General features: G+C 39.7%; 1 protein-coding gene across 16 annotated transcripts in view; it reads left to right on the forward strand.

Moving 5' to 3' along the window:
- LOC117242242 (catenin delta-2) overlaps positions 1 to 22,419 on the forward strand; it is a 47,652-nt gene that overhangs the window by 16,338 nt on the left and 8,895 nt on the right. For 5 of the 16 annotated variants that reach the window (XM_033508748.1, XM_033508752.1, XM_033508753.1 and 2 more), the window contains 8 exons: positions 17,478 to 17,559; positions 18,027 to 18,092; positions 18,846 to 18,887; positions 18,985 to 19,114; positions 19,768 to 20,050; positions 20,201 to 20,326; positions 20,607 to 20,666; positions 21,572 to 22,194. In XM_033508748.1, coding sequence (XP_033364639.1) covers positions 17,528 to 17,559; positions 18,027 to 18,092; positions 18,846 to 18,887; positions 18,985 to 19,114; positions 19,768 to 20,050; positions 20,201 to 20,326; positions 20,607 to 20,666; positions 21,572 to 22,194 — 1,362 coding nt within the window. In that variant the 5' untranslated portion in view covers positions 17,478 to 17,527. Of the gene's footprint in view, positions 1 to 4,652; positions 4,990 to 16,928; positions 17,031 to 17,477; positions 17,560 to 18,026; positions 18,093 to 18,845; positions 18,888 to 18,984; positions 19,115 to 19,767; positions 20,051 to 20,200; positions 20,327 to 20,606; positions 20,667 to 21,571; positions 22,195 to 22,419 lie in introns of those variants that run through there. The other 11 variants (XM_033508755.1, XM_033508759.1, XM_033508756.1 and 8 more) reach the window with 9 other exon arrangements.

A 22,419-nucleotide genomic window follows, 5' to 3' on the forward strand; every position in this document is an offset into this window, starting at 1 on the left:
TTGTTCGAAACGACGGCAGTTTCGATAAATGAATAAGAAAAGAGGAGAAAACATACACAAGGAGCATGAAAAATAACCAACACTGATTTTTCACGCTTTTTTTACTTGTCTCGTTCTGCACTGGTTTTATTCATTCTCCTTTCTCATCGCTTGCGTGTACGTGTTCAATTGGCCTCGGCGAATCTTCGCCCTCGACGTGGATCGAATTATTGGTTTTGATTAAAATGTGGAAATTACCAGATTTTCCGACCGAGTCGTGTATTCTTTTTCTTTTATTCCGAATACCATCGATTTTACGGATAAACTGTAATTCGTTTCCGGTACGGAATACAGTCTCCTCGCGATGTATATATATTGCATATATCTACATACATGTGTATGTATGTCGTTGAATGAGCAGTCGATCGGTACGATGCATACGAAACACAGAAACACGAAAAGTACCCTAGTATTCGAGTTGTTTTCCGATCGATCAGCCAGTGATCTCCGCCATATCTAGCGGAATAAGTCGGTGAACAGATATCGAATAACCTGCTGACACTATTCTTCCGTTACTATTACTTCGGAATTTTCAAGCTATCATATCATTTACGAGAACTTTTCGCTAATCTATTCTCACATCCGCTCTTATATTTCTGTGCTATCGAGAAGAAAAGAAAAAAAGAGAATTACACGAAAAACATAGACATTAGTATTAAAAAAAAGAAGAAAACAAATGAGAAAAGAAATGAAGCCTGAGAAAGTCAAAGCGGAAGCGGCGCGCTGCGTGATCGCCAGGCGCATAGAGAGGCGGTCGTGCAGCCACAGGGAATACGCGTACGCTTCGTACTAGCGTACGCACGTATGCGTGCGCTTATCCCCACCGCTGGTTCATTCATTGAAACACACGTCATCGAGAGTGACGGCGCGACGTCGTGTAGTGGGGATAACCGTGCACCACTTGGTGGGGGAACGGTGATGCAGAGGGGATGCTGTATGTATGGCGTATGGCGTACGAGCGAGAAGTGGGGAGAGGGGTGACAGCTTTTCAACGCGTCAGCCGGAAAGGAGAATGAGGTTGCGGCAGAGTTCTCGTTCTCTCATGATATATCACTCCCCCTACCGGTCTCTTTCTCTTCCGCCCCTCTGTTCTTTAGTGTTTGTCTGTCTCTCTGTTTCGAATATAGAATTCTCTGTGTGCATCCGTGGCTCTCTTTGTTCGACCTATCGTCAGGACGTGTAAGAGCATATTTCTGGTTCATCCGGATGTTTCTGTGGTACTGTCGGACGATCCCAGTCTCGGTTACGAGGATAGAGGAAGCTTGAGAAAGTGAAATTACGAGTTGTTGATTAAAAATCGCCTATCTGTATCTCGAGGACTTTCATATTTTCCGTCGACGTGGATTTGAAGAGGAGCGTGCGAGGAGACCGCTGCGCTGGTGTAAATTGTAATTAAAACAGGGAGAGGAGCGAAACACGAAACAGGAAAAAAGAGAGAAAAATATCAAGAGGGAAAAAGACGGTGGGGCCGGGATTATTTCTCAGCCACTGGTGAAAATCGCTGGGACCTGGCCCGCAGCTATTATCGTCGAACAAACTTTCGTCCTGTCCCGTTGTCGCGTGTTCAGAACCGTGTCGGGCATCGTTTCCCCTCGCGTATACGCGCTTTTCATGTCCCGCGCCCCGCGCTGAGCTGGTAGCGTGACTTAATTTTTGTCTCCTTGTTCTTCCTGTCCTGTCCCCTCTCTTCTCCTTTTGTGCTTTAAAATTCCAAGCGCAACTCGCTTTATTAGCTTGTCGAGCGGGCGTCAGATAGCATCGGTCGTCGATGCACGAGCTGCGTCTCTCTGATTGTTTATAGACCAGGTAAAGGGAACGATTACGAAGGAAATTCGTTGGAGAATGAAGGAAAGATTCATGTTCCACGGTTGAGGATATTTGCTTAGTGCAATTTCATCTTTCAAGTATGCTTATTCATAAGGAGTAGTTTTTCGTACAAACTTGCCAGTGTCATGAAAATAAATACATATACAGTATTTTTTGTGACTTATGGTTAGGGTACGATGTGTTCCTACATGAAAAAATAAGTCGAAAATAATATGTAACTCGTATTACATTTTCGAATCATTTGTCTCTCGTCGGGTTCAGAGAAGTGGAATTTTACTCTTGTTCGACCGTTCTCGGAGAGACGCGTTCGCGGTAGATCGCGTCAACGAAAGTCGTAAATTCTCGTTACAATTAGATACTCGACGCCGCGAATTGGTCGATCTTATATTTCGTTTAGGATAATAGAGCTGGTTGACTGATTGTAAACTGAAGTAACAGGTTATAATATATACTTTATTCCAACAACTTTGTAGATATAAATAGTTACGGGTCGTACGTATAAACGTATTCTCAGAGACGTGTAAATAGTAAGTAACGACTGATGACCGATCAATAAACGAAAACCAGTCTAGAGATGTTGACTGATCTAAGGATGACAAACCAGTGACGATGCTGTCGCAGAGGAAAACTATTGCTGGGGGTTGGGTCGTCCCACCACCAGTCGCTTGCGGGTGGAAATGACCGTTCAACGTGGAAAAAACCCGACCTTCCCATTTTTTATCTGATTGAACAAGAACCATAAGGGACGTCTCGACTTGAAGATCTTTTGTAGCAATTAAGGGCCCTAACGATAAAATAAAGATGCTTAGTTTTATGGCAGTTCCTTAAGATTATTGCGGTCCGACTAATTATAGCCTCCCCAGTTTCTTCAGCTAGTGGCCATCTTAACCGAAGGATGGATTCTGGTTTCTGTAAAGAGTCACCGGACGTAACAACTCTATTTATGTAAATTTTATTTTTGTTTTTAAAGTTATTTATATCTTTTATTTAATGACTAGGATTTTTAAGAATGTTTAGGATAGGATGCAAGTATTTTGACTCGAAAAGAAATCTGATCAGGTTTCGCTATTTTTCTTCGTTTTTGCATTTTCGTACCTTGTTCTCATAAGCTATGTACATATTTATGTTGGGTTAGGATGATAAATAAGATACGCTGTTGGTTCATCGGTAAACGTCGTTTTTATACTCGTTTCGTTCATAGTGATCTTCTAAAGCGAACAATGTAAATATGGTTTTCTTGCTACTTGAATAAACAATTAGCCATGTCTGAATCGGACTTAATGGTGAGAAACCTATCGTGTGTCGAAAAGTCGACTACGATACGCCATACCCGGCCCGGTCGAGAAAATGAAATATCAAGTTCGAAATATCGTGCACGGAGCCACGTGGATCGATTCTATTTTACAGTAGTGAGACGTTACCGGTGAAAGGATCGTGACAAGACGTAGAATACGTATGCTTCAACCCTGCCTATTCATCCCAAATAAACCTTTTCCTATTCGACATCTACAACACATGGTGTATGTTCTACGCTATTCAATGAATTCATCCGTTCAGACTGTCATTAACGAATTAGAAAATGTCGTCAAAGGAAGATCAGATTAACCAGTTAACTGCGTTTGACGGGTATATACGTGAAATAAAAGTTTTATTTCGGTGCGTTTGACGCGTATACTCATCATCGCTTGTGTTTATTTACGCAGTCCATGATCTAATGAGAAATTTTTAAAACTAAATTCCGCGGTTAACTGGTTAACGCTAAATTATCTCACCTCTTAATTCTCTACAAGCAGTTTGAGTCATTTATGCTTAATTCCAATCTTTTTATTATCCCAAGCTTTTAAAAAATCTGAACAAATACTAGAATATTTACTAATAGGTTGCAAACGTTGATGACTTTGTGGGGAATTTAGAGACTATAAAATATGTGTAATATTCAAAATAAAGTAAGTGTAATATGTTGGATGAATAAAAATCTCTATCTAGGTTCTATTTTTGAAAATTGTGCTCGTAAATTATGAATTTACGTAAACATCCGTTTCCTGCTTATCAATGTCTCTATTATACATCTTCCAGTTTGCATTCGGAGGATTAAATTTTCAGTGCGTATAATCATTTTGCATTTCTAGAGAAAAAGGTAATAAAAGAATACTTCATAATCCTAATCGAGGAACTACCCACGAGGATACGATCAACAACTAACATTGGTTTTTTCTTACATCTTCAGATTACTAACAATAAAACTAGGAATTCAAATATATTGAATTTGTTTAAAAGAACTAAGAAATAGAAAACATCGTTTATTCCGTCATATGTCTATACAGTAGTTCACAAAAATATTTGAACATATAAAAACTTTTAGTGAATACAAATATTACATGTGTTATACGAATCACTATACATTGTTCAACTAATTCAAAACATAGGTCCTTCCTCGCTTTCAGATTACCGACAATATAATTCGAAACGATACATATTTCAAAAACGTTCTTCTTAATGAAAAGGGAAATTCCACTTTTCCAAAATTAATTATTCAGATGATTGACCTCGAAAAGAGGAAATCGATAAGAGAATATGAATCGGAAACACTTTTCCTACGCGTGAACCAGAACAGAAGGAATTAACCCGGCCGGGTCGAGAAACCCGCGTGATCCAATTAAAGGAAACTCAAACGAGTTGGTGCGCGTGGACACGGGTGCACGGTGAATGGCTGGCCTCGTATCGGGTTCGCGCGAAGGTCGCCTAGTCATGGCACCGATTCGAACGCATTGTTCGCGTCGCGAATGTTCCCGTTTTGCCATTCAAAGGCGCTTCTTTATCAGAGGTAACTTGTTCTCTTTCTGCGTGTTTCCATGTGTCCATCCGCCTATGTGTATCGGGCTCCGACGATTGATACGGACGCGTGTCAGTTGGAAATGCGACGAAATTGTGCGCGACGCCGCGCCGGGTGCTAGTTGCCGCTATCGTTTCTATGGACCACGGGTATCGAGAAACGACGTTGAACCCTACGGGTCGCACGCTCCATCGATCCGAGAATGGTTTATGGGACGTGAGACTGATCGATGGTATCCTACGCTGGAATCTGTGACAATCGATTTTCGTTTGTGTCCATGAAAGAGATATGTACGTTTTCTTCGTTAGATTATTCTATTTTTGGTAGATCGTACTGTTTATTTATTAATAACGTACTATCTATATGCATGTATCGTACTACGTATATATTTGAGTCCGGAGGATATGTGGGAAAAAGCCTAGGTCAAAATTTCTCACCACTTTTCTATAGTCTTGATATTCTAACACTCTTCCTTAACAAAATATCGATGTATTCTCTAACAACTACTTCTTCCAAGGCTTAATGATTTTAGTCTATTGTAGACAAGAGCGTAGATTGTTTTCGGTGTGGGAAATGCGTGAAATGTGATAAGGAGAGACAGGAAAGAAGATACGAGTGTTTGTGAATGGAAACCTCGAGTAGGAATGCACGTAACAAGTGGAGTTTGCCGTGAAAGATAGCGTAACATTGACTTTCGGTATCTCCGGTTCCTGTAAATAGGATCATAAATCGTGTGGAAGTTTCCGAAGGGAAAACTGTGAACAACCATCGTTTGGATAGTAAACCGAGCAGACTGTGGCTTTGCTAAAATCAATTGATGCCTCAAGGTCGCTTTCCCCACCATTAGCGAGGATACAGGGTGACGACAAAGCTGACGCAGTCTTACTACTACGTATCGTAGAAAATTTGATTATTCCGAATATCTTACTTTCAAGTATCGAAATTCGGAATTGCTCTATCTTTGCAAAGTTGCTCACTTTATACGATATTTCTCCCTTTTTAATCTAATTAGTACAGTCGAGCTTTGATTAGGCAACGCTTTTTGAATAAAAATAATTTCTAATTTGAATAATAATAATTTCTTTTATTTGTTTTCCAATTTTTCTCACAAAAGACCATCTCTAAATTTTCTATTAAATAAATCTTCTAACGACCGTTCCGTTCATTCGTTCGTTTCCGTTAATTTGTGTTCCGGCAATTAAAGTTCGACTAAGCCTATTATGTCTTTCACATTTTTAAATAGAACTGCTTTTTTCCCGATGTGTTTTCTACTCAACTATGTTATAATAGTAAATACAAAGAATATATTATGTTGACGTTATTCGATGTGTAAACAGAGAAACTCGTGGATAAATTGTAAGGTAGAAAATATATTTAAATAGAAGTGTAATTATAAGTAAGAATACAATTTGAGCTGGTCCAGATCCACATGCTAGCTGTGTTACCCAATAACTGAAAACCCCGAAGCCAACGTCGCCTGTCTACTGTTTATGATCTGTCTTCGTCGCACTCTTTTGTCTGCACGCTGTCGATGGCTTCAGTGCTTGAGAAAACTAAAAAGACCAGATGTAGAGTTTTCTTAGAAGTGGTGACCACTTCAACATATTATAATAATAAATATAAAGAAAGCATATTATTACATAACTTAGAAACAATTTCACTCAAAAAGAGTTGCTCATTTTTTAATGGTAGGGTGAAAAGATATATGTGAGTGTTAAGCTGTTAGTCAATTTTAGGCCATAGAAAATGTATGATTGCGAAACCCGTTCGTCATAATGTTATTTATGTCTTCTTTATTCGAGTAGATAGATCGACGGAAGGACGAAAGAGCGTTCAGTTGACGTGTAAGCTCAAAGGGAAGTTCAATATAAGCCCAGTATCAATTACACGTCATCCAATCTAACATGCGTTTGTATAGAGTGTCTCACGAGCCATCCGACAAGTTCCTCCATCGCGTTCGTCCCGAATCAGGCACGATGTGTACGCATCGGATAAATTCCAGCCCGTTATCGAGCTAAGCGTTGTTTAGTCTTGTTTCAAGGGAGGCGATAAATGCGCCCGTGCAGCGACGAACCGAGGCTTTCGTTATTGAGCCACTCGACAGCCGCATTCCACATCGATTCTTCGTCTCACGAATCTCACGTGCCTCCATTACAGTCGTACGTCACGTCGTATCATGCAGTCGTTTCCAAGGTCCGATCAATCAATCCTATTCTTGGTTTCTGTATATGTGCATAGCCGACATTTTCGTGCACGAACTGTAGATCGAAACAGTTCCAAGGACTACTTTTGATTATTTTTCTAAATAAAGCCCCGTCAATAAGCATTGATGGTCTCCAAGACATATCGAGCGACGAAACTCGATGTTTCGAGAGTCTTTGGGCAAGAACCACTTCAGAATTGATCTTTCAAGCTTAAGTATTACCGTTGAGATTTTGCGAGTTAACTAGCGACAGAGACGAACGATCGTGTGGAAGATGTTGGTGAACTTTTTTCCTAGATTCCTCGTGCATTTCGCTATGGTCGTTGTTGAAACGAACGAAAAAGGATTTTCCATTCGTCGATGTTGTTGTAACGTCAATTGACATCAGAGAGCAGGTCACACACCGCGGACAGGATGGCACCCAGATGTCTGCACATCCTTGGCGCGTACCCTCAATAGTCTTAAGTACCCACCAGGGGTCTTGGAATTTTCATAATTAAGGTCCTTCGGACCAAGCGAGTATCTCTTGTCTTAGATTTCCTTCTACGTTTATTGTCTACCACGTGTTAGCCTAGAAAGTTGGTTTTCTTCACATCTGGTATGTTCCGTTAGCAACTTTCTCGCGAGGGCGGCTAAAACCCTTCCTGGTTCACCAACCGTCTTACTATCCAATCGGAGACGGTGTCTACTGCCGTCGCTTCCTTAACCAAAATTGTCATCGACAAATCCGATAGTCCCGTGTCCTTAGACACACCCACTCCTAGCCTTCCTCAGACACAGTATCGTCAGTAAGACTCGCTTATTCTGTATCCTTAGGATAGTCAGCATATCTTTACCGGTCTCTACCTTTATAACAGTCGCGTACTTAACGTATCAGTGTAACTAAGTCTTACATAACGTGGTTGGAGTGAATTGTGATTTATGTTAATTCAGTGTGTATTACATTGTGATTGCTGAATTCATAATAAAGTTTAATAAAAACAAAATTAATAGGTGTGTTACGACTCAGCTATTTTATTTCATCAACCAACCCTTAAGTTTACGTGACATTGTCATCGCCGTCGCCCTTGTCACGTAGAAGACACAGGAAATCGCGAAATTAACAGATCACCAGCTGTTTTCTCATGTCATTTGAACTATTTCACGTCAGCTTTCATTTAGATTCAGACTTTAGATATTATATTCTGTGTAAAATGTATTACATGAATCCAATAGAGTAATGGTTCAGAATGTTAGAATAGACTGTCTCGAGTGCTGATTTTGGGTAATATAATAAGGTTTTGGGCCCTATGGAGGGATTGTCGCCGGGCGCCGGTCAAAAGTGTTTCCTTTCCAAAAGTGTGAATCCTGTTACTGTCTTCTGGGTTTGGGACACTATCTGGTTATTGTCTCAAGGCTTGTGGCCTGCAGGATGTTTGGGAGACGTGGTTATCCTATTACTGTTTTATGACCCTGTGACACGGTCGCCGTTGAGTTTCACTCGTGATTTGATCGATGCCTCGTCGTTTTTCTTCTCGAGTGTGTTCCACTTCTGGATCCTGCGAATCAATTACGTCTTAACGTGGACTGGAGTGGACGAATGTGAAGCATATCGACAGGACTCTACGCCGATGTTCCTGTTAATTACTACCTGTCTCGGCGAACGTGATCCTCTTTCACGATGAATCCTACAGTTCCATAGTATTCCGGTTTTTGCACTCGAAAAAATGAAATTGGAAGCGAAAAGGGTGGGTGTCAAGGATGAATTGGGTCAAGAGTATGGCTAATTGTTTAATCTTCAGAGGAAGAGAATTAGATGCTGGTGGGAGACGAGATGTGTTCAAATGTTGGTTCGGTCGTAAGTTGGTTGCATTTTAAGAATCTTTTTTTACGAGGGGAACAGAAAATTAGGCTGACCTGAATTCTTGTTTGCGTTGTCGGGTAGAAATTATTTAGAGAATTTCATTAATAGAGAGGTTTAACGTTGACCGAAGTACGTAATTAATTATGTATGTATAGTGCACAAGCTAATAGATATTTCACGAAGCACGGAAATAGAATGGTGCATGCAATAAATTGTATATCTATTATTTATAAATTCCAGGACAAATATATAATTCAATGAGTTTGTGTTTGTGCATAATTTTTAACTTACGAGATGAATTTATGGAGAATTCAAGTTTGAATAATTTTTTATTATGAACAATTCTCAAAAATCTATAGATTTTCCGTTGCTTCCTTGTTTTATAAATATTTATAAAAATAGTAATCACACATACAGAAACAACGTCGAGATTTTTGTTGAGGTTTTCCCTTTTTCTGAAGAGAAGATCACATCAATACGCGTAATAACGTTCGGAAAATCGCATTCGACGAAGGATGGAAATCTGTTAGACGTCGTCAAGTGACCTCAGTTATATTAACTATCGCGTTTAGAAGTTTTCTGATTCAAAGCAGATTAAACTTTCTATTAACGAATATGTATGTATACTCGATCTGTGGCATTCTCCAGATCGTGGAAAATGGCCATGCGACAACGAACGATTAACTAAAAAGTGGGCTTGTCTAAAAATACATCCTAACTACCGCGTAGCATAGATCCGTTAATTGCTGATTTGAAATCGTTATTCGTCACATGTACGTCATTCGCCATAAACACAGAAATCTATCCAATTAAAATTAGGCATCCCGAAAATAAGGAGATTTATCTTTATCAAATAAATATTTACGCTAGGAGAATTATTTATTTTAATTTATATTTTTCTCAATTGCAAGGAGGAATGGTTGAAGTAAAGAAAATGAAGTAATTCTGCAAATAGAGAGAATCGTTCTATTGTTCTTCGATTGTAAGGAAGAGTAGAAAAGCTAGCCGCAAATAAAATAGAATAAAATAAAAGATTTAGAGTAAACAACATGGAAGCACGAGTATCGATTTACGGCAATCAGAATTCTGCGTTCTTCTTTTATTATATTGACTTACTTACAGTAAACGAGTGTCGTTATAAATAATTGCAATGGTTAATGAATTATTTATTTATGCCACTTTTTTTTATTTTTTTATTATTAACGTGGAGGAAATCCGCACGGACACCAGGTCGCTTCTGGGGAAAAGCAGCGTGGTAGTGCCGGACTCCAACCTACTAAAACCTCCACGATGACCGTCCCGGCTGCGATTGAAAGGGGCCCGGGAACCGGTGTGAGCGATACACCGGGCCCATTTATTTATGCCACTAGATTTGATTTATCTATTTTTTTCTTGATGGCAAATATTAATAGCGGATGTAAAAAAGAATAAAACGTGCAATGAAGATTTGTTTTCACAAGGAGGATTTATTCGTTTCTTTATTCTCCTTTCGTTGTTAAACAATGTTCCAGTTGATTCCCTGCGACTTTTTCAAGAACGTGTTAATAAAATCGTATCGAAACTCGTAGGGTTGCATCGTGCGTTTTATTTAATTTGCTTCTCACATGCGCGTGTTCCCATGTAAGATTAAGCGGAAACTAATTAAGGCTACTCCCGTGCCCGAAGGACATGGCCGAGCGGAATTAAATTTCGCATACACGCCTAAAATCCTCTTTGACGTAACTGCAAAGACAAATAGTTCTCAATGTCTCAACAATTTCTGTTCTTTTTCCTATCAAGGAGTGCACGTTAAGAAGTTTATAATGAAATTCTTTTTCCAAAATTTCTAAATTTCTTCTTAAATAATTCAATACAAATTTATGATAACATGATACACAACACGGATTACAGAAATTGTAAATTGAGGATCGGTAGCAAAAGCATCTGGTTGATTTCGCGTAGGTAACGATAATATCTATTAATTATTTTATAGAAGAAACTTGGTTTCGAGCTGGTTGTGCGTCGTTGCATGGAAATGTGGAGCGACGAGCACAGCTGCGCGGAAGATGAAAAGATAAACAATAGCATAGTCTGCGTATAATGGGGTTCTCATGCGGTGGTCGCTCACCGTTCTGCGCGCAACGCATGCACTTGCGTAAGTACAACCTTATGGTTGCATCGTGCAAATCTGGTCGTTGGAACCGCAACCAGCTGCGCGAAATCTCTCGTGCGCCGCGAGTCTCTAGCCGACGCCCTCCAAATACATTTCTTCCGTACGAATACGACCTTTGTCTGGTTAACTTGCTATGATTAATTGGCGTGATCGGTACCGCTGGTCACGCTTGGCTTTTCACAAGAATGACGAGGGTCGAAAAGCGGAGGGGATTTTGAAGGTTACGATGATCGATGAAATATATTCTTGGTTACTTTCTGAGAATTATGCGAATGAAAAATTGGTGAAAATTATTTTCAAAATTATTGTTCATATATATTTCGAGATCGAGTAATAATAACAGATTATTTTATACGGGAAGGAAAGTTGAAAAAGAAGAACAGAGAAGTCTAGGCATGAAAAATACGTGCTTAAATAGTTAACTAGTTTTAATAATGATTAGATAGAAATTTGATAAAATATGTTTTTTTCAAAATATCGGAGCACGAGCAGAGAGAGAGAATATTATGATGGCAAGTTTGGATTTTCGGGGAAATTGCGAGAGAGAGAGAGAGAGAGAGAGGTGTCAGTGTGGCGATTGTAGGCCAACCGAGACACGTCCCCCTGGGGTGTTCATCCCTACTCACTAGTAAAGGGTTCCGGTCTACCTGTGAATCCGTTCTGACGTGTAAAAAATCCAATACGCCAGACACTGTTAGGGAACAAGGCCTTGGGCGACGTTGGCCTACATTTCCGACTACTACGAGCCGGTGCAGCGAGACGAAAAACTTTTGCAGCTTTTCCTACGTTAGACCGGAGATGGAAAGTAAGCATCGTTCAACGAACAGCTTCTATCTGCTATCTACTTATATCGATGGAAAAAGTCATCAAAGAATATTCAGATTTGTAATCCTTTTTCGTATCGCGATGCTTTAAGCACGGTATGTTTTAAATGTAAAATTGCTTACGATATCAAGCGTAGGAAAAACCAAGAATAGAAAAAGATAATAATATCATAATTAAAAAAATTTTTTTTAGCATATCGTATGATAGATTATTACGAGAAGATCGTAGGAAGTGCAAGGTTAATTGTGTCACATTCGTGATAAGGATTATAGTTATAATTTAACAAAAGCAGTTCTAACGTAACTTTAACCTTTTGCACTTCGGAATGTCAATTATACTGGTGCAATCCCTTTTCGCATAAGATTCGTCCGTATGAATATATATCTCATAAATGTATTCACTTTACAAAATCATTAAGCCCACACTTTTAATACCGATAAAATTCATCGAAAGGATCGAAAACTTGCTTGTACATTCGTTCAAATTTTAATGAGAAAAGAATCACAAAATACCGTTGGGGAAAGTTCAAGATTTCCTTAAAAAACGTATCATTGTGCATTTTTATCGAGAAAAGACACGCATTAACAACCTTTTAGTACCTGCAGTAAGGGAGTAGCAACGTATCAATTTGAGTCGACATTTTTCATTTTTTAGTACCGATAAAATTCGTCCAGCTCCAGATATATTTGAAATCCCTTTATAAAAAGAGTCGACGTGATGTTGATCGATGTTGTGCGAACGGGATTTCCACCGTGAGTGGTGTCGCGGAAACCTATGGCATTTTCGAAAGTTCGTTTACACCCGTGATATGGCGTGTGCCGCGAACTTCGGTTCCTCGTGTGCACGATTTCGGAAATGTCAACGCTTTGTAAGCCGTTTCATGCTCGCAGCCTTCGGTTGCCACAAAATGCATCTATATTTCACTGGCAGAGTTGGGAAATTGCATCAAATCGTAAGACTTCGGAACGTCGAGTTTGAAATTTTGCAAGTCTCATTCATAATTTTGCGATAATAGTCGAGATCAAACAGTTTCGAGTTTTCGAGAGCCGTGAAACTGGAAATTACGAAAGGAAAGTTCGATTTGGAGGAGGAAGCTATTCGTAAACATACGATGGAAAACTGCGAGAGGTTAATCGCAGAGTTGGTCGATCCAAGACGTTGAGGAGAATGTATTAAAATTGTATTTTTCGAAATGTATAGTGGCCTCGGTTCGCTGTAACGTTCGAGGAATGTCTTTTATAGGCACGTGTGTCAGCAGAGATGCGGATAAAACCACGCGTGCATTGTACTTGTCCCCGGCCAGGCTACCTCCACCGCCTCGACCACTGAAAATTACGTATTCAAAGCAGGAATGTTAAACGCGTGCCCTGGAACGCATCGGCCCTCTTGCCTCTCTTTCATCTCTGCCTCCGATCGCACGGAAATCCCATTGTTCGTATCGTAATCGTTGAATTTTTATTTCCGCGCGAGACGTGTTTTATCTCTTTTTCGAGTTTATGTGAAGCGTACAAAAAATTTACGCAAAATATTGTAGAGCAAAATGCTATATTATATTTGCTATTATTCGAGCGGAACGTGCTAAGAATAGTAATAAAATAATAGAAAAAGAAACTAGCACGACAAAATTTTAGGACGATATAGTAAACTAATAACAGATTGGTTAAGACATGTTCATTTTTCTTTCGAATTTGTGGAACGTGTGTAAGAAAATTTGAATAAAATAACATATAAAATGCGGTATAATTAATATCGGGTTTAAGGATTAGGGAAAATAGAGTGAGATGAAAAACAACGTGCGAATTTAAGGAAAGAACGCAAGAAAAAGGAATTAACGCAGAGGTCAAAGAAAAGGCAAAAAGGATGAGTTAAAAGGAACGACAGGATCTGAAAAACGGAAGAAATAGAGAATAAAAAGACAATATTTCAAAGGTTGAGAAAATGACAAAAAGGTATTATAAAGTAACAGCAAAAAAGGTTTCAAAAGAATAGGAGAAGATGAGTGAAAGGGATAAGGGAGCTAAGACCTTAGAAAAGGTAAAAAAAGGCTAAAAAAGGCAATACAAAGGAGACCTCAAAAACCGACAAAGATGAGTGGAAGAACAACACGGGGAGAGAGAGAGAGAGAGAGAGAGAGAGAGAAAGCTCCCTAAAAAAGAAGAGCAAAAGAGAATGGTAAACAGGAAAGAGAGAGGGCTTAATTGCAGCATTAATCGAGGATGACTGTACCCTTCTCTAAACATACAACTCCCACCTGTGTGTTTGTGTACATGCGTGGAAATAACTAGTAGTAAGGTAACGTTCTGATTGCAAGGACGACGCTGGACGCAATGAAAGGACTAAGAAGAAAGGACAATGAAAGAGGTTAAAAAAGGAATAATAAAAGGAGGAGAAGAAAGAAAAAGAGCTCGTTAGTAAGGATGCAATTTCGGTCAAATGGACGCGTCTTGGTTCTTCGATGGTTGCGGTCGCAGCTCAGCGGAAATCGCGCACTTCGTTAGTCGCACGGCAATTAGCCTCGCTTCGCGTCTTAATTACTCGACTTGGGAGGTCCCGCCCTCACTCGAAGGACGATCCGAAGATCCTGCCGAGTGCCGAGAGATCCTGTGGGAAATGCATCTTGCGCGGAAACGCTGGCAGAGAAAATCGATTCCTGGCGCATCGTGGAAACAAGAATGGGCGGTGGTGCACCAGGTTAAGATGCACAGAGTTTTAAGACTAAAGAACGTTAAGTGTACCGTATTTTACTCTCTCTCTCTCCCTTTTCTAGTATCTCGACTCGACAAGATTTGTTTAGTCTTATGGGGAAATGCAGGTGCCCCGGCGAGGTTTGGACAAGAGAATTGCAGGGAAAAAGTTGGTTGAGTACCGCGGAGAGAGTAAACGTTTTTGAGAGGATTAACGTTCGTTGCCGGAAAACAAGGATTTCAACTAAACGTTTTTTCTCGTGTTTCGCTTCTAATCTACCAAATCGCGCTACTCTACTCCTTACTTCATGGAAGCCCGTAAGAGCGTAGGTAAATTCTTTGGACGAATTAAATTGAGGGTTACAGTTTCCAAACGCGGTGCCACTAAACTCCAAGTTGGTGTAACTTCTCGGTAATTAAAGAAAACTACTGTTAATAACCGGTTGTCAACGAAATCTACCTTCACCATAGAACGGAGTTTGGCCCACTTTTACAGTCTCGAAACTATTCTCGGAATACGGTCCCGTTCGTTCGTCTCGAACACGGTTCTGCTTCTCAAACGTCCAAGTATAATAGTAAGGAAGTAGTAAGAGTACTGGAAGGAAGGAAGCACGAGAATATCTTGCCTATTCTTCTGCAGCTATTAAGGTATTACGAGTCCCGGCACGTGGTCGAATTCACCAGCAGGTGATAAAAAGATTGCGACAATGGCAAATATCGTGAGCCCGTTCCCTCGGATAAGATGAAACAAGGGACAGACTAGGGAATTCGTTCAAGTTCCCTTTCCCTTATCGTGCTTTCGACCTGGATTCGCCTAGAACGAGATCGATGTCGCTGGTACCCGCGTTCCTAATCGATGTTAATGCAATTATTACTCGACAAGTTCTTTTATGTAATCGTTTCTTATTTTAACCCATTTGCGATGTATCGCGTATTGATACATTGAAACTACGTGGCTTATTTTCGCGGATAGCGTACTTGTATACTTACTGGTACATTAGCACTCAGCAGCATACGGACATTTGATCATCAATTTTAGCAAGATATGATAAATTGTAGATGGAAAGATCGGAGTAATTTTATGTTTTATTAGAACTCGTAGAATATTACGAATCGATAAAATTTATTTTTGCATTGAAAGGATTAGTATTTGTAGTTGTTAAACATTATTTTATTATTTAAGGAATCTATCTTCAGCTGGTATGTTTGTCAAGCTACGAATAAAATGAAGGAGGTTCTTCTAAATTGATGGAGAGACTATCGCGTTCAATTAATTGCAATTAATTATTGCGATCAATTGTAGTAACAATATTTAAAATCGGTTAATTCGTCGTTTTTTATTTAATCGCAATTAAAAACGGATCGCTTATCTAATCGTGATATATCATTGAGAAGATTTTAAACAAGAACTTTACACATTACTCAACGTGCTTTTTTCCTGTGATCTTTATACGTACACAGTTTTATTCGTTAAATTAAATCGTAGATACCGTTCATTCAAAATGTTGTCTTTGAAGTCTTTCGTTATTTACTTTCAATATTTTGTGTTCGACGAACCGGAACCGTAAGATATCGTACCGGCTCCAAAAGAGATTCCTTTCTAAAAAAGGAGGGTCTGAAATATCCTCGAAGGCGATTATTCAGGAGGCGAAAAAGGACAATTCCGGACAATAAGTGGAAACGAATTTCGTTGGTCGAATAGAATCTGGCGATGATACTGGTCGACTAGGCTAGAATCCTTTTAGGAGGCAGCTCGCCGGCGAAATTCCGGTATCGTAGTTGCGTTAGATGAATTCGTTACCGAACTTTGCTCTATCCTTTCCACGAGCTCGAGTATACGTGTACACCTATGTAGATATATGTACTCGTATACAGCCGGAGGGCAATCGAAACACGCTATAAAAGAGCGACGAGGTGACAAATTAATTAAGCTCTTTTGCTCGTTTTATATTTTAATGCAGTGATTACGCGTGAGACCCATGCCACGATTCTCCTGTCTGGTAATTGCACGTTGTGCGAAAGAGTAACAAAATTAATTAACGGCTGGATACCGAAAAAAGGTGGGAGGTCAGAGATAAATTAATAAAATAAAAAGATGAAAAAGGAGAAGGACGATGGGAAGGAGAAGGTTAATCAAAAAGGAGACATCATGTGGGTCTCGAAACAAAATTAACGTCTAACCTGGACTAACGAGTTTTCATGCTTGATATTCTAGTTGTATCGATCATTTTGTTTTTGTTCTCCCACGGGAGACTGATTATTCTGTATGAAAAGCTTTCGTGTCGTTCCTTTTAAATGAATTAATAATGCTCGATAGAAATCGTGAAAAGTTTTTAAGTAGATGGATAAACTTCTTAACCGTCTTCGTGGGAAGTATTAAAAGAACGTAGGTATAAGTCGTGCAATTAGACCTTCTCTGCTAATGTTCCGATCAATACAGTAGTCGTTAACAGACTCGTAAACAGCACAGTTGATTCGTATAAGCGAGCTGCAAACACGCACCTCTTCAGTCTTTCTATCATTTTTTAAAGGAAGGTGATATATAAAGGTTGTTTTTAAAAAGGAAAACGAAAAAGTTTGTGCGTGGCATCAAAGTTATACTGAGGATATTTTAGGAATAAATAGTATGTATGTACAATAGATATTGTGATTATTATTATTATTACGGATATTGTATATTATTAACTTTGGAAAATTTACAAATATATAATTTAAGAACAGTGTCAATTTTTCAAAATGCGTCGCATTATTATCCAAAAGTTTGAAATTATTGCGCGTTATATATAAAATTCTAGAATTTGAAGAAAATCACCTTAGACCTGTCGAATTAAAGTATTTTTAAAATTAGTATAAATTAGCAGGTGCTTCGATTGAGAAAATGATCCCAAACTTTTGGTTTTAATATGTATTATCTCAAATGGATAAAAAAACAAAATCATTTGTTGGAAATGAAATGGAAAAGTTGTAAAAATCTATGGAAAAAATGTAGATACGTGATATATAAAATAAATGTGATAATCCACTATATTCAAATGTTGCTTTAACGTTTCATTCGTTTGGTGTGCTTCCAGGAGACGTCATCATTGACTGCTGAGTCGCAAGATACGAAAAATCAGCTGGTATGTCAAATAATCAGCTGGTTGACTCCTGTCTGTAAGTGTCTTTCTCTCCACGAGCTCTCTGCCGAGAGACTCGTAACCGATTAATACCTCTATTTCTCTCATTATGTCCCTTGATCTTTGTATCTCTTTCTATTCGTTTCAATAAGAAGCCGGTGATCGTAAAATGAACTCTGCTTTTCCCCTTCTCTCTTACACGGCTAGTGCAAGACGTAACTCGGCCAATTGGCAAAACTCGTTTCCCGGTAATAGCTAGAAAGAAACAAAAAGACTCGACTATCTCTTTCGTCTATCCTGCTGTCGTTCCATTCGTTTGGCCCATTTTTCCTGGCGCCTCAGATAGACAAAAAAAGAGAATAAAAGGTAATACATACGAGGCCTGGGAATCGTGGGGAATCAATGATGAAAAAGACAGTTACAAGATATCTAACTCGAGGTTGCACCCTAGGAAGCACGTAGTTTCAGCACCCAAATTAATCAGACTGAAATTATTAATGTCAGGCTGGTGAATCGTCGAATCGTCGAGAGACAGGAGCACAGTATAACGCACACTGAGATCACACAGAGGTGACTAACATGACCTAACCGAGGTTAGTCATTCTGACCGCGAGTCTACGCAACTAACGCATTTATCTACGATGATCGCTGTTGACCGACGTTCCTATTGGATTAAGTTACTCTTTGGCGAAGTTTTTACTTAATAACAATTAACTCTAGACTCTTGTCTTCTCCAAAATGTCTCAAATGACTTGTTTAGACTTTCGAAACATTTGATTTACTCTTGAACTTACTTTATCACCTGTACTGCAACTGTATCACTTTTGACGTATCATGTACACAGAATTCATCTGTCTAATTCATTAAGATGGTTGCCAATTTTGGAAATTTTGAGAAAATTCGTAGCTCATTCGTGAAAGATATTGAGTTAGAGATATAAAGTTGTCAGAATGAGTAATGTCGGTGGCACGAACACGCGTTCGTTTGCATTTACTTAGCATGGTTCAGAGCGATGTGTGACAAAAACGCGAGAAGAGTAGTTTGACGTAGTTAGGATTGTATTTGAATGTTTTTCTTTGTACTTCGATCCCCCTTTTCTTTTTGTTAGTCTGCCCATTTGATTTCAGCGTGTTATTTTTTGATCGAAGTGCATGAGTTATTTATTATCTTTTTTGCTACCATTGTTTTACGAAGTATCATATAAACGTGTACGATTCGATCGATATTTTTTCAATATTCTTTCATTTTCGTGGTAATTCGATTTGGTAGTTTTGTTCGACGATCGTAGATCAGAATGTAATCGGTCTCGTTGTATTTTTCCAGACGCGTTCTCCAGGAGAAGGGCCCCGACATGCCGCAATACACGTAAGTTATCGAACTTACGCGAATAAATCGCCGATTGTTCCCGATTGCACGATGGGACGAGCGACTCTAATTGATCATTATTGCGAACGTTTTGCAGCGGACAGAGTGATGCAGATTACCACGGAAGTAACGGCCAGGCGGACACCCATTCGTTGCATTCGTCTCATTTGTCTGTCCAAGAGGATCCATTACTTATCCGCAGCCATAAGCAGCAAACTACTCAACAAGTGAGATCCGTTTCCAGTTTTAGCAACGGTCTAATTTGCTGAGCAACGATTTCCTTTTAGTCTTAACGATTGTTCCCTTCGAAGCCGTGTTCTCGTTATTCTCAGTACTCGTAGTACGTTGTACGCTTGTTGCCATTACTCTCAATATTCTTCGAGTTATCGAAGTTCTCAGTTCTCTTTGAAATTGCAGTGACTGATTGCCGGTGTTCACAAAGTTCTGACAATTCCTAGATTTCTTATTATTCTTAACGTACTGCGAGTTCTCAAAGTTTTAAAAAGATGTCAATGTTCGTTATTCGTATATTTTTCAAAAGCCTCAGCGTTCGTTCATTATCGGCATTTTCACTGTTTGCTACTTCACTTTTCAAAACTTGAATTCCCGTATTTTTTTTCGGTATTCTCACATTCTCGGAATCCTCCAAATCGGTTCCCTTGCAAATCATCATACTCATTTCCGGTACTTTTAACATTTTCAGAAATCATAATTCAATTATACTTAATATTTTGAGAATGTTCAATCCTATTATACCGAACATTCTCAGAATTCTAGATATTCTTACCATTCAAAGTATCCTGATTATTCTCAGCATTCCCAGCATCTCCAGTATTCTTGGCGGTCTCGTTCTTTCTATAAACTGTTGAAATTTTCACAGGTGACAAACGTGTCGAAAGTTGTTCGTGAGGTATCACACATGGAGCCAGATCCAGGCGCAGTGAGTTACATGTCAGTTCCATTGATGTCTCAGGATTATCAGCACGCGGACCGGCGATACCCGGCGGACTCGTACATGGTCGGTTTTGAACATTACGAGCCGTACCTCGGTTATCCACCACAGCCAGGGTATCCGGGTCCGCATGGTATCTACATGCCACGCTCGCATTCTCCTCACAGTCCTCATAGTCCTTCTGAGCATAGTCGTGCCTCGCCTCCGCATGGTAAGCAATCGGTTATTTTTATCCGTCTTACATGGTCTCGTCACTATTACGAAAATTACTTAGAACCGCGGAAAACAGTAGAATAAACGAAGACCTCTTTACGTCTCTTTACTCTTTACGTCTAAGATGTTCCTTTTATTTTTCTTAAAGAATACCTACGTAAGGCGGCGCCATATGTGGAAGGCGGTTACAACGACATCGATCCAGGTTTGAACCCCGCGTTGCAAGATCATTATCGTATTACTCCTAGTCCTGGTGGTCCCGGAGATCAATATGGTATGTTCGTTATCGAAACGGGGAGATACGGAATAGCTCATAGATAGCTCATAATCCGCATTTTTTTTTTCGAGGCTTTGTCGCATCATTGTCGTTTCTTCTTGATCGAAAGGATTTTTTTTTTGAGCGCAACGTTGACCTAGACAGCTGTATAATGAGATATTCAGCTATCATGTTGCAGCGGGCCACGGCTATTTGTCTGATCGTGCACGGGGCACAGCATAATTCACTTTAATTATCTCTATGCCTGACATTCGTTGTTATTTTGTGTTCTCTCTAGATCAAATCAGCAACTCTTGGAATATGGATGACTCTGGCGAACCCTCTCAGCATCCTCATGGTAGGGTCACATCAATAATTTATTTAACTCATTCTCTCTGCCTTTCTCTTTCTATTCTTCTCTCTCTTTTTCCCTTTGTCGACTTCCTTTCTCTTCTTGCCTCTTTCACTCTTGTTAAACTTCATCTGACCGCGTTTATCGTCGTTGAGTCTCTTTAACGTCGCGAGTCCATATTCCACTGTTTCAAACCACGCTACTACCATCGCACAGATAATGCGAGTGAATTATGCGTTTCAACTATACGAGTACACTAGTGACACGTTAACTGGCCGGGATTTTCATTCGTTAACTGACCATCTCTTCATATCCCTAGCGGTTATGAAAACTGATTTCTTGGAACGAATGTTGAAAAATAGACACATATGTCAGGTAATCGTGTGCATTCAATGGAAACATCTAGGATTTCTAGAAATATATTGGAGCAAAGGAAAAGAAGGAAACCCAGAAATCAAATCTGTGATCTTCGGCTAAAAAGCTAGAATTCAAGCTCACCATTAATGTTTCCTCCCGATCCTTTAGCTTAGCAGTGTAGCCCGCGAAAGAACTATCGCGCCAAGCAAACTATCGAATATAGTATTCATCAAATCATCAAATTTAAAATGTAGCATTTATGATATAATATCTATATATACTATAAACTACTGACATCGGGATAACTATTTTCTAAATCTTCCATTCTGAATTCTTTGTAATTTTAATACATTGTCAAACCGTTGATTTTTCTTATTTGACTATGAAAGTCCCAACCCTGTAATAGTTCCTCTATACCTGATCAGTGATCAGATAAGATTCAGGCCCGTGGGCCAGTTAATGGAATACTGCAGTACAACGTTAGAGCCAATCTAGCGGAAGCTCTGCATATCGTCGAATCGTAATCAACCTCGTGTGGCATCCCATTTTTCCAGACGAGAATAAAGTGGCTTACGGTTACGTGTCTCCGTCCCCTTATGGACCCGTTGGATACGGCCCTGGCGTCGGAGTAGGTCCAGTCGCAGTTCCTAGCGATGTGCCCGGTTACGACGAAGGCCATCCGGTCCCACTCACCTCTGGAGTTCCTCCGGGAATGTTTGACGACGAGGTTCATCTTCAACGACTACAATCTCGACATCCGGTGGTGCCCGGCATGGCTAGTCCATTAGACGACGATCAGAAGTCCATGAGATGGCGAGATCCGAACTTGTCGGAGGTGATCGGCTTCCTGAGTAATCCGAACAACATCATCAAGGCGAACGCTGCCGCGTATCTGCAGCATCTATGCTACATGGACGATCCAAATAAGCAGAAGACGCGAAGTCTAGGTGGAATACCACCGTTAGTGCAATTATTGGATCACGATAATCCAGACGTGTATAGGAATGCATGTGGTGCGCTGCGGAATTTGTCTTACGGCAGACAGAATGACGAAAATAAGAGGGCTATCAAGAACGCCGGCGGTGTTCCGGCCTTGATCAATTTATTACGTAGGACGTCTGACGCGGACGTGAAGGAATTGGTGACGGGGGTTCTTTGGAATTTATCCTCGTGCGAGGTGGGTAGACGTGTATGGTATATTTGATAGAATTTTACGATTGTACGAATATATTTAACTCAACACTTTTTAGCCTAATCGACGATAACGTTATGTAAACAAAGGTAGAATTGATTTACGAATTTAATAGTAGAATATACTGTCGAAGTTGGCTATTAAACCTTTGGACAACCTAAATAGTATATTTATAAATAGATTATAGACTATTATAGACGTATTTACATT

The sequence above is a fragment of the Bombus vosnesenskii genome, unplaced genomic scaffold (genome assembly GCF_011952255.1).
Source record: "Bombus vosnesenskii isolate JDL3184/JDL3185 unplaced genomic scaffold, Bvos_JDL3184-5_v1.1 scf7180000016272, whole genome shotgun sequence".
NCBI lineage: Eukaryota > Metazoa > Arthropoda > Insecta > Hymenoptera > Apidae > Bombus > Bombus vosnesenskii.